General features: G+C 31.5%; 1 protein-coding gene across 1 annotated transcript in view; it reads right to left on the bottom strand.

Moving 5' to 3' along the window:
- The window catches only part of SGCZ (sarcoglycan zeta), a 274,769-nt gene that overhangs the window by 121,054 nt on the left and 140,570 nt on the right, over window positions 1-13,145 (bottom strand). Inside the window, exon 2 of the mRNA XM_023533686.1 lies at window positions 9,984-10,085. Within this exon, the coding sequence (XP_023389454.1) occupies window positions 9,984-10,085 (102 nt within the window). The remainder of the gene's footprint in view (window positions 1-9,983; window positions 10,086-13,145) is intronic.

Here is a 13,145-nt window from a genome sequence, read left to right as displayed (position 1 = left end):
ATATGCTTCCAACTTGGGTTAATATTTAGTGTTTGAAAAATATTGAGTTTATATATGTGTTGCTAATATAATCTCTGTAGTTTACTCCTAGAGTTTTGGATTAAGATGAATCTACATAGCAATAGTGGATATATAGATATCCACTTCATGTGGATATGTAACTGTGGGGTAGTGAAGAAATCCACTTTTTGGAGGACAATTTCTTTGAGCTTCATTATTAAAAAAACAAAAAAACAAAAAACACTTGTGCTTCCTTAAAATTCCATTCACTAGATTGTGGCATTCGATATAATGAGGGTCCATTTTTTATCTCATGCAGGAAAAATTCTTAATGGGCTTGACTACTCATTTAAAAACAAATTCTACAGCATGGAATTCAGAAACATATTTTATAGAAAGTGCAGAATGTTTCATAGACTGTGATAACAGAATTCTGAAGAAATCCCCTTCACTTCTTCCTGACAGGAATTTGCTTATTCTATTCACAGTGGGTTTGGAGATTTCATAGGGGTTCAGAAGCTATTCAAGATGGATTAACAGATATTCAAAACTTAGTTATTTGTGGTCCTTAAGGCAGATCATCCTTAACACTGAATTATACTGCTATATCAGATTACTATAAGGCATTAATAGATGTATAAAATATACTAACACCTCCATTTCATTACATGTTTAATATATTCCTGTTCATGTTTCTCTGCAAAAGATTGTCAAAAAAAAAAAAATTGATACTATACAAAACAGCAACCTGAGCTAATGTGTGCTTCCTTTTTGTTCTAGATTTGCTATCTGATTATCTCACATAATTTTTGGGAAAGGAATAAATGTAGGTGTGTGTGTGTGTGTGTGCGTGTGTGCGCGCATGCTAGACGATAAAGAGAAAGAAAACTACAGGTAATTTGTTTTCATGCTTGTTTACAGAAGCAACTGAGCTGAGGTGATGAGGAAATCTTCACTTCTGTAGAACTTCTTTTAAAGCCTTCCTATGTTTGTTTGTTTTTAAATCTAAGGTATATTGCACCTCTACAACAAATTTCACCTACATGTTTATTTACTAACTTCAAACTGTCTTCCAAGTTAATGAGACTTTCCTATTATGATATTATCCTTTTTTCTCTCATTCCTAAAGAAGATCCACTGTCATCAAACTATCCTCATGCCATCTTCTATGGGTTCAGTTCAGCACTCCACACACATAAATAGAAATATGAATTTCCTGGCAAATATGTAAAAAAGATTAAGTTGGAGAGTCTCATAAATTGTTAAAAAGCAATTAATCAGCCTAGGAAGGCTAAGATTTTAAGCATCTGAATTACCATATGCAAATGAAGAAATATCTCCTCATGCATAGCAGTATGGATTAAGTAAGATAATATGTATAAAAATGATTTTTAAAGTACAAAGTTTAATGTTCAGGATTGTTAAACTGTAACCAGTAGTTACATGGGTCGTTTCATGTTTTCATCAGTGAACACATGGATTGGTTCAGCAGCATCTATGAACCACTTAAAAACTATATATAAATATTTACACATTTTCCTCAGCTTTTAATGGATCCAATCCAAGTTGTCTTAATTTACAAATATTAAGAAAGCACTCTGTTGTACAAATGAGTGCTATCTTTTCTGTATTCACTACTAATGTCTAATAACCAGCATGTGTAAATAACCTTTATTAGGAAGCTTCCATGACTATTTGTGGTGACTAGTAAATTTAACAGAAGAGGCCTAAGTTCATCAAAACTGCAAAACTTAAAATCCTATTATTTCTAATGCTGTCAGAAAGAATATAAATAAATGCTATGAACTAACTAGAATAGTTCGTTTGCAATTTATAAAGACAATTGTAGAAGACACTTTTACAAAGAAAAGGTCGATAGAAGAAGAAGCAATGACGTGAGATGTGAGTTCTCATTCACCTTAGAGTACTGAGATTTTGGACACAAATAAAAGGTAACTCATCTTCAAATAGGAATACAATTACAGACACTGATCACCTCACAGGGTTGTTGCGAACATCAAATTAAATACCTGAAAATTAAAGCTTAGAAGTTGCATCATGTAGAAATCATTAAAAACAACTAACATACACCTAAAAGCAACAAATGAACAGGACAAACAAACAGACTTATGGACATGGACTATAGACTAGTGGTTACCAGAGGGAAGAGGGTTGGGAGGAGTGGGGAGTAGACAAGGTAAAGGGGGTCAAATATGTGGTGACAGAAAGAAATCTAACTATGGGAGAGGAACACACAGTATAAATATATATCTGCTTTATTGTTAAAGTGTACAACTGAGACTTATTGGATTTCATTAACCAATGTCACCATAAAAAAAATTTAAAACGAACAAACAAACAAATAAATTCTGCTCTGATGGTAAAATCTATAAGCAAAAAGCAAAGTGAACAAAATAAAATATATGTAGAAAAAACAGTAAAAGTGAATATATACAAATACATAAAATAAAAAATGTTTATAAGCTAAATTCATTAGTTTATTAAAAAAATTCCTTACAAACAAGGAAATGATTGCTTGAGTAATAAAAGGATGGTTTGACATTTGGATATCTTTTGATGGAATTCACTCAATATATTAAAAAATAAAAATGATGAAAATAATATATAAAAATGTGATAGATATATTAAAATGAGAAAAAAAACAGTAATTATCTCTGACTAAACTATAATCAAGCTAGTTATGGATAAATTTTTCAGTCTTCATGTTACTTGATGTATTAGAAACAGTTTTTCACTCTATCAACCTGAAAACACTTTCTTCTCTATGATTCTGGGATACCAAACTCTTTTGGTTTCCTACTATCTCACCTCACTTGCTTTTACTTTTAGTCTTTGATTGGTTCTTATAATTCTATCCAAAATCTTTAATATTGTAGCGCCCAAGGATTTATCTAAAAGACATCTTTTCTATCTGCATTCACTTACTAGTAATTTTGTCTAATCTCATGTATTTAAGTTAGAGATACATAGATATAGCTAGCTAGATAGATATGTGTCATTTATGTCTTTAGCTTATACTCCCAACGTGAAATCCACACTCATATATCTACTTGCCTAACTTGAAATCCGTGCTTTTCTAATAGACAACATTAACAACTCCAAAATTGTGTTCATAATCTTTCCCCAGTACCCACTTTCTCCATACTGGTTAACAGCATCTACTCAGACCAAAAAACCTTGACACCATATTAGATTCTCTGTTACATATCCCATTAAAAATATATCAGCAAATCCTTTCAAAATATACTGTCTATCATAATGATACACATCACATAGTGAGGATAAAACAAACTAAACTATGCAAAGTGTTTAGTAGAATGTTAGGCAATAACATTTCCTGGATTGGACACTGTGGTAAGGGTTTTGTCTCTTTTACTCCATTTAATAGTGATCACTCCACTCTAGTCTTTAAAAATACAAAGGGTTACTATGAACTTTATTTTGCAGATGATAAAAATAAGGCACAGAAAGTTTAAACAAGGTAACTAGTTAAAACTGCTAAGTGACATTGCCAGGATTGGAAACTAGGAGTTGGACTCCAGAGCCCTAGCATATGCTGAATGTTAGCTATTATTATTAAAAATCATTTTCTATCTGAATAGCCACAAAAATTATTTGAGATATAATAGAAATAATAAAATTTCAAGAAAGTGACCAGATTACATTTGTGACACGAAAAGGAACAGCTTTTCACACAAGCACAAAGACCAATAAGAAAAATCAATGGAAAATCCATTCCCATAAGCAGTAAGAATCATAAAATGATTGACAAGAGATTTGTGATATGTATATGAATAAGAATGTTAAGAAATCCTCCTGAATAACACAAAATAAGTTCTCAAAAAAGAAAATCAAGACAGAAGCCATTTTCCTAAATAGGAAAACTCAAAACTATAAAAATGTCAATTCTTCACAAATTAAATGTAACTATAATTAACTCTCAACAGGAATTTTTATGAAACTTGACAGCTTATTATTAAGTTCATTTGGGAAAGAAAATGCACAATAGACAAAAGCTTTTGAAAAAGAGCAGTACAAAGAACTTGCTCTAAAAGTTATTAAAATAATCCTTAAAATTAAAGTTTTGTTTTTGTCCAAATATATCAAAAGAACAGAATAGAGACACCAGAAATAATTCTGTGTACATTTAAAAAGGCAGTATGTGAGAAACATCATATTTTAAATCAGTGATAGGGAAAATGTACTACTCAAATAATGGTATAGAGGGCTATTGGCTATGAAAGAGAGAAAGAAATGAAGAAGAGAATGAAGGAGGGAAGGAAGAAAGGAAGGGAAGGAACGAAGAAGGGAAGGATTATACCTAATACTATACAGCAAAATAGAAAAGTTTTCAAAAACTTCTCTCTCTCACTACTTAACAAATTAAACCCCAATTATTTTCTTAAATCAAATTTTTCTTGGAATAGCCAATAGTTTCTTGATAAAAGCTTATGCTATAAACTTGAAAAAGTGGAAACCAAGGAAAGAAATTATTTCATAGCAGCATATAACATGTATCCTTACACTACTTTCACCCATGTTCCCAGAATAAGAGTGTTAATTTATTGCTGAGAAGTCTAACCCAAGTAAACTATAATCGAGGTAGAAGAAAGAGGGTGGTAAAGTAGATAGTACTGAAAAAAATCTACCAAGTATAAAGGATTGTATATGCCACTGGAAGAATTCTACAGAGACAGAAAGGGCCACTAAACCCATGGAGTTAAAATAGTCCATGTCTGGTTGGTACAAGCCACTTACTAGCACTTCAGATGAGAAAAAAAACAGTCATAGCATATCTTCCCCTTCCCACCAAAAACCTTTCTAGTACAACAAAGTAGCTAGACTTTAATTCCTTTACCTCAAATTGTGACTCATCAGGGATAATTCAAGCTAGGTAAGGCAAGTGCTTTAACTTTTAGAATTAAAAAATTTAAATTTAATAAAAACATAGCTCAAAGACAGTAAAATAACAAGATTTAAAAGGTGACAATGGACCTAAGAAAAATTCTGATAATCAAAACAACATTCTTATACATAAAATACATGAATTAGAGAAAGCAATTGCAAATTCATATAGAGAAAAATAGACTAACGTCATGAAAGAAAGACTCTAAATAATGAGTTACTTCTATTCAGAGGAAAAATATAGAGTTTAAAATAATGAGAGTAATTATGATAGCTGTGGAGGACAAAGATGATCCAACATAAAAGTTACTTCTTTCTCTGAAATAAAAACTCAGCAAATGAAACTGAAAGCTATCAAGTGATAGAGAAAATTTCCCTTAAATGAAAGAAGTGAAATGGCAAATGCGTTATCAGGCATCTAGACAGAACATCCATGTCATCAGCAAAAGAAAAACACCAAGCTGCCCTCAGACTGTTTATGGCAAAATTCAGTGCTAGAGTTTAACAGAGCAGTGAGCTGACAGGAAAAGAAGAGATGAAGCATTAATAATATTCTCAGCACAGAATAAGAAAATAGATACTTTTTGAATGAAATATTTCAGGCTTTAACAAACAAACTATTAACATTGAAATACAAGTAAGGATGAAATGATTCAAATAATGAAATCAGTCATAGAGAAGTCATAATAAAAGGAGGACTGGTGGTGAGTACTGCAGCCATCTATATAGAGAATTAAGACCAAAGAGCCAAGGTAAGTAATGTTGCAGAACAGAATGCAAATACTATGAACTCTGACAAAGTTAAAATAATATAATTGCCCAAAAAACTGAAAATGAAGAAGGGTGAGGACAAATTGGAGAGAAGCTAATCACCTCAAATTGCACTGCGGGGAGTTCATGAACACTGTCTGAGATTAAAACATGGTGCTAATGCATCCAGCTTCTTAATGATATGCATAACCTTTTATTCTTAACCATAAAGGTGAGCATTTAAAAAATTTTGTGGTGAATAAATATTTATGTTTAGCTATTCTCTTTAATTTATTTCAGGTTACATTTCTTCTATTAAATTATGTATAATATATTAATTATAAATAGCATGTATATATGTATATATGTCTCTACATACTATCTTTTTACTTGTGCACATGTATAATTGTATATCTGTGATAATTGTTCACCATATGTTAACATTTTTTTGCTTTGTTTTGTTTTGTTTTTTCTGAGTGTAAAGATTTGGGGATGGTTTATAGTTATTTTTTTTTAACTCGAATAAAGACATTATAGAAAAATAATAAATTTCACCTGTATTAAACATCTAAGTACAATATGATGATAATAATGATGATGATAAAATGATTATAGATGCCTGCAGATATATCTTTGTATGAATTGGTTTGTATGGGAGAAAGAAACCTACATAAAGATTTGTATGGGAGAAAGTTACCCGACAGACAAGGTCATAAAATTAGCATGTTGTATAATTAGCATGTTCTGAGCTTTCCTGGTCCTGGTCCTGTGTCTGAATTCTAGAAAGAAGCATTGAATGCACAGGGGAAAAAACTGGTTGTAACCAAGAACTGGGTTAGCATCACATCTCTGATGCCAGGTGAAATGATTGGGCATGAAGGGGAGAGCAGATCCTTACTCAGCTCTGCTAACACAAGAATCATAAAGAATACAAATGTCTTTGTTTTGCTGTGGAGTTATTGGAACTGGGATTTTCTGGTAGCAGTTCCCTGGCACAATGATCAATCTGTCATACAGGATGCTGGGATCAGGGGCCAGTGATGAGGTACCACCTTAACCTAGGATCCTTGAACAGAAAAAAAATAAATGAGGAAACTGTTCAGCTGTCATATAAAGTTAAATAATATTTTAAGAAGTTCTGAAGACCTGCGTGAGGCAAAATTTCTGTTAAGAATCAGTGTAAAGCAGCTAATTTCACCACCTTAGTACTTTAGACATGAAACCTTGGGAAACATACTCTAATTATATTTAAAAACAAAACAAAACAAAAAAAGCCTGGTGATTACATGTCTTAATTTCTTGCTATTTCAAAAATTTTGACCTAATTTTAGACCATGTGCATTGAAGGTTGATTCAGAATGTTATTATCATTTATTTAAGGAGGCCCTAAATTCCACATCCTTCAGTATTCTATCTGAAGAAAAATATATATTTAACTTCATAAATGTTCACTGAGTTCTTACTCTCTGAAAACAATGTTATTAATTTTGAAAGATGCATTGAATTCTAAAATATTTCAAACAGGGAATGTAATGTTTTTCTGTGTATTGATATGATGGACCACTTAGAAATTGCTGATTTTTTTAAAAGCATGAAGAAGAAAGTAAACCGCAATAGATAATAGTAGAACTTCAACTATCTATAGAAGTTTGGTGGTGGCAGCAAAGGGCCAGTTAGCTTGTAGAGTAGAAACAACCCCTGGTTTATTAGGTTAGGAGACTAGAAATATATATCTGTGGGCAACTTCATGTTCTGATGAATAGACATATCTCTATTACCTTTCCATGTGTAGAATTAAATATTTACATACCCAGAAGTAACTTTAAGTAAGAAAATTATTTATTTCAGAGTGAAATACTGGTTAAATATAAAGAAGGCAACCCACCAACGTTAGTGCAGGAAAACACACAAACTTCTGCACACACAAAATTCAAAATCACAGGAAATAATCTGTACAAATCAAACTGTACACAGTATTATTTTTCTTAGCTTAATTGAATCTTTATATGTACCTTTTGAATTTGATAAATTTCCTGATCTTAGACCTACAGGAACTTTGATATTTTATCATAAAAATATTTGAATACATACAAATATATGGAAAGATTGACACGTACAGTAGAATATTTTTAATTTAAATATAATTTCTCCTAGTATTACTGAATTTCTTTGTATTCTTTCTTAACCAAAGAATTAATTACGTTGATAATTTTCTACAGAACTCACTTTATTGATGAGAAAATTAAGTCTCAGGGAAACCATGTCTGGCTTTTAAAACAGTGAATAGGCTTTATGGCAAGGAATGAACAACTGCATGCATTCACGGACAAGATCATTTTAATGGGTGAACTGCTTATAAAAGATATATTTTTCTCCTTATTTTAAATATTTATTTTTGTAGAGTATGTGTAGAGAAATTTTCAAGAGATATACAGGTCTCCTTCCTTTTCTATTCTCAAGTCACACCTCCTTGTCTGCCTGCTGATGAAACATGCTCCCTCCTGCCTGTGCTGTGCCACACTTCGCAGTTACCTAGAGGCAATGATAATGAGAGGAGAAATGGGAAGGACAAGCAACAGGACTGGAGATGTGAAAGGGAGCATAGAGATTTCAATCAGTACAGTGGGTTTTAGAAATGCTTGTGAGCTTGAGGTTGCAAACTTTCTCAGGGATAAAGGTTAAGAAGCCCGACTGCTACCACCTCACACTTCAAGGTTATAAAATCAGTGGATTCTTTCGTATTAGGTCCCAGTTTCCCAGGAGAATCTTTGTTAACACCCATTGTTGTACTCTCAAAAATGTTCCAGCTGGAAAGGTAAATTCTATGACCTGCCTGTTGGCAGAGGGCTTCACAATCCTACTCTAAATTGTATTTCCCAGCAGCCACTGCGAATTGGTCTAAAATTAATGCATTTTCAAAGAAGTTTCTGCCTATGATTACTCTTACCTTCTTCCTATGTTAAGTAATTTCTTGATTGCCACATATGTTTTCATTTCTCCAAATGTTAAATTGTTTAATGCTACCAAACACAATAAGAAATCAGTAAATAACTGTGAGTGGCAGTGAATTCCAATCAGAGGGAAGACACTAACATCTGTAAGCATGTTATTTTTCAGTTTTCATAAAAATGAAAAAAAACTTTTTTAATTTTAAGTTTACTTATTTTTTTTTTATCATTTAATCATGTAAGTTTAGGTGTTCATATACATGTCTATATGTTATTTGTCTGACCAAAACCCAGAAAGTAATCTCGGCATACAATTTCTAGTACACAGAGTAGCAGTCGATATAATATATTAGTGAAGCTCTACAGTTTACGTAAGAAAATAAAATCTAAAGTTAATATAATTACTCTAATTAAAAGTTTTATGAAAAGAACCCTCTGCTCTGTTTTCACTTTGATATTTAGAGGGAAAATAGCTTTAAAGCAAAATATCAAATTATATCTTACTATGCAACTCATTTGCTAAGATATTATATTTGTAATATTAAAACATTGTTTTAAATATGAAAGTCTAAAAATGACTTTCATATTTATGAAATAAGGTTAATAATCTTTCCACATTTTATATAACAAGGTTTCCATTTTTTCTGTCTTGATAAATTTATTTTCATAGCTACATACATATCCCAGGGTAGTGCCCAATAGGTTTAAAAGTTTCCAGTTAGATTCTGATGTATCCAATAATATGTACTACTTTCTGAGAGGTAAGACATTTAAGCCAAAATGAACGTCTAAATGATAATCTTTTAAATTTTAACATGCTGCTAAATGATAAAACACACAGGACACATACATTCGAAAGGATAAATATACTTGTTTTAAATAACATACATACAGAAATAAATTTAATTTCTATACTAAGATTCTTTGTTGTCTCTTAGAAAATGCATGTCCATAAAAGCTAAAAGGATTTATAATATATTAAACTAAAACACCTTATTCAAGTCAGTGCTTCCTAGAAATATACTCAAGATATATCAAATGCCCCTTTTGGAATTACTATAACTGTGTATTTTTAACTTCCATCGAAAAGAGAGGGGCAAGTTTTATAAACTAAAAAACAAAAAACAAAAAACAAAAACACCATAGTTTAATCCAAAATTGTTTTCTAATTTGTTAGTTTAAAACTAACTTTCACTGGTTTTTCAATTTTTCCATTGTTTTGATATCTTCAAGGAAGTCTTTAACGTAAGGAAATTTAAATACATACTGAAGAGATAAGGGGGTTCTATCCTCCTATTTCAAGCTAAAACATAACCTCTAAATTATCTTTTACAGTAAGCCAAAGCCAGTATCACATACCTTTCGGGAATGAATTTCTTTCACATACAATGGAAGTAGAAACTCAGATATACCTTCAAGTCGGATTCCCTTCTTGGTGACTCTCAGATTTCCCATACCATCCTACAAGCAATGAAATATAGTTCACTTTTAGATTAATTAGAGAATGAATAACTGGCCATAATTTTCTTAGGCCTAAATTGAGAAAACAGTAAGCTCAAATCAGTGATGATTTAAGGAAAATGAGAGATCGAATCTACTTAATGAATAACTGCAGTAGTTTGCATGCATATAGAGGGCTCTGTTTAAAATGAACAAGAGGACAAAAGGAGTAAAAGGACCTTGTATCTTCTACCAGCCTATCAGATGCTAGGATTTATCTATGAATAAATCTTGTACTTCCTTCATGCATCAGCCAGTTTAACTATTTATTAGGTATAATGATACCTGCTACCTGACTATTAGAAACTACTTTGCAGAGAGACCTAATAATATTTTTAATAACAGTTACACATATTTCTACAATATTCATAGTCTCATTTGTATAATAATTTCAATAAGTAATTAATGACTCACTAGTATAAGTAAAAATGGTGTTCCAGCATTCAAATCATGAGTAAAGCATATGTCCTCTCCTTTAGAAAACACCAATCTATGAGGAGGATAAAATAAGTACATAAATAATGTTTATGAGACAGAGTAAAATAAATTTAAAAAAAAAGTAAGAACAGGATGTTAACGGGGATTAAAGAAAGGAGATTTTGAACATGGTAAGAAAGTATACCATATCTCATGGAAGAAACTGACTATGATCAAAGCCTTCATAATATGGAATTTTTAACAAGAGATTTCCACAGAGGGAGGAGCAAAATGAATATTCTGGTAATGCTGAGGAAATAACATGACATCCAATCGGGTTACTGTATGAAATATTGTGATAGAAAACACCTGAGAGAGTACGTTTTGAGGTCAGAGAAAGGAAAGTCCTAATGCAAAGCTAAGGAGTCTGTACTTACTTCAGCATCCAAGAGAAGAAATAATATAAGTTCTTGAAAAGCTAGCTCAATGGCTTGAAATTATTAGCATTAAGCTTTAAGATTAATCTGGTAGAAATATGATGTGGGGCTGACAGAGTATCGGTAATAATACAGAAGTTGGTAATAAGTGTAAGGTGTATGGTAGAACAACCTACAGAACATGGTGACTAATTTCATCTGGAGACACTGAAAGGCGGCATTTACAATTAATCCAAGATTTCACAACTATGACTAAATAAGAAAATGTAGTGAAATTCTGCATTTTGTAAATTCAGTGGCAAAAATAACTTCAGCTTTTGTCTTTCTATCATTGAAAAATTCAGATATTTATCCATCAACCAGCACATCTGTAGAAAGTGGGTTAAAGGATGACAATGGCTTAAGGTTTGAATCTATTATGATGGATGAGCAAATACTGTGTGGAAAGATGTATGTAAAACAAAGGAAAAACTCAGGTAATGACTTAGATCTGTGAATTGAAAAGAAAGAGGCTGTGATCCGTAGTATAAGAAAAAGCCAAGAGATTATGATGGCCTCAGGCTCTATACCCTGCATATTTATTCCCAAAATAAAAAGCCAGTGCAGTAGCATAACAATAAATAAAATTTTGAGTAAAAATTAAAAGACTTTCTTTTTAAATTCAAGATCTCAATTTTCTCATTGAAGGAGAAAGTAACAGATTCTAGTTGAATTAAATTTGGGATGGGAAGAAATAATTCATTTCTTGAGGCTCAAACTTAAAGCTGACACTGGAAATGCCTAATAGGAAATTATCTAAAAATTATGTGTGTGTGTGTGTGTGTGTGTGTGTGTGTGCGCGTGTGTGTGTACATACATGAGAATTTTAAGCATCATTAATGGGTGATTTCGATGAGAAAATAGTCTATTTTTGTTGGGATGATGACATACTCTGGTTTCTCTGTTTTATTATACCAGTTTTATTATATCCTCTTTCACTTTCAAAAGTGAAAAGTGTCTCTGATTTAGACATTAATTACATAGTCACCCATACACTGGTTCCAATTAGTGTGATTTTGCAACATTATACCTACCTAGGAAAGACAGAGGCAGAATGAACAGTTAAAGACTCAAAACTGAGGATTTACTAGGCCGAAATGGCAGTAAGTCATAATAACGTGGTGTTCTGAAGTAGCAAAGATGATGCCCCTCAAATATCTAACCATTATTTTTCTCATTGGGTAGGAAAAAATAAAGCCTAACAGCAATGTTGGGCTGCAAAAAATAGCGCATGGTGAAAGAATGATAATTGATAATGAATAATCAGGTTTAATAGGGGTTGAGAAATATTCGATAAAGGAAGACAGGTTTATCACCAGAAAATGGAACTTCGGATTCTGAGATCTTGATGGTGAGAGAATTTTCAGATATAATGAGGCGTAAAGAACACTCAAGCAGTGGTGGCAGAAGTAAAATGGAAAAAACTCTATAATTTGGAAAGCCAGTAATATTAGAACATATGGAATTACACATGGCTTTAAAGTATTATATTATTTCAAGGGACTTTTTGAACTAAATCTCACACAATGACTGTCCACATATATTCTCAAATGCCTATCAGAAAGAAGTATTTTGAAGTATTCCTCATGGAGTTACTGTGGAAACATCTAATGCAACTGACTATCTCAGGGCAATAAAAAAATTCTATAATAAACACAATTCCCAGTTCAATACTAATCTTAAATTTATTTTTATGAAAAGGTTTGAAATAAAAGAATTAGACATCCAAATTAAGTATGATACTGCTTATGCTATATGCATATTTAATTTTGGAAAGTTTTAAAGCTTAAGCTCAGTGCTTTCTTTTATATTTTCTATTTAATATATAATTTGAGACATATAAATAACATTTCATTTAAATTAGATGAAATAGAATTATCAGGTATAAATGTAGAACTGTTATTATAGTATTTTGTTGTGAATCTAATCTCACTCCATGTCTATTTGTCCCATCTTTTATTTCTTCTGTTTTATATTATTTTCAAAATGTTTCATATTATCTTCATGTAGTTATAAAATACAAAAAGTTATATAATATTCAGTATATAATCAAGCTGAGTCTCACATTCAGACATCAAGTCCATTAATAATTTATGAGATGATAAGATGATCTGGTTTCCTTTCTAGA

This window comes from Pteropus vampyrus, unplaced genomic scaffold (genome assembly GCF_000151845.1).
Source record: "Pteropus vampyrus isolate Shadow unplaced genomic scaffold, Pvam_2.0 Scaffold108, whole genome shotgun sequence".
NCBI lineage: Eukaryota > Metazoa > Chordata > Mammalia > Chiroptera > Pteropodidae > Pteropus > Pteropus vampyrus.
Note: the sequence above shows the minus strand (reverse complement) of the source record. Positions and strands in the feature narration are given on the sequence as shown.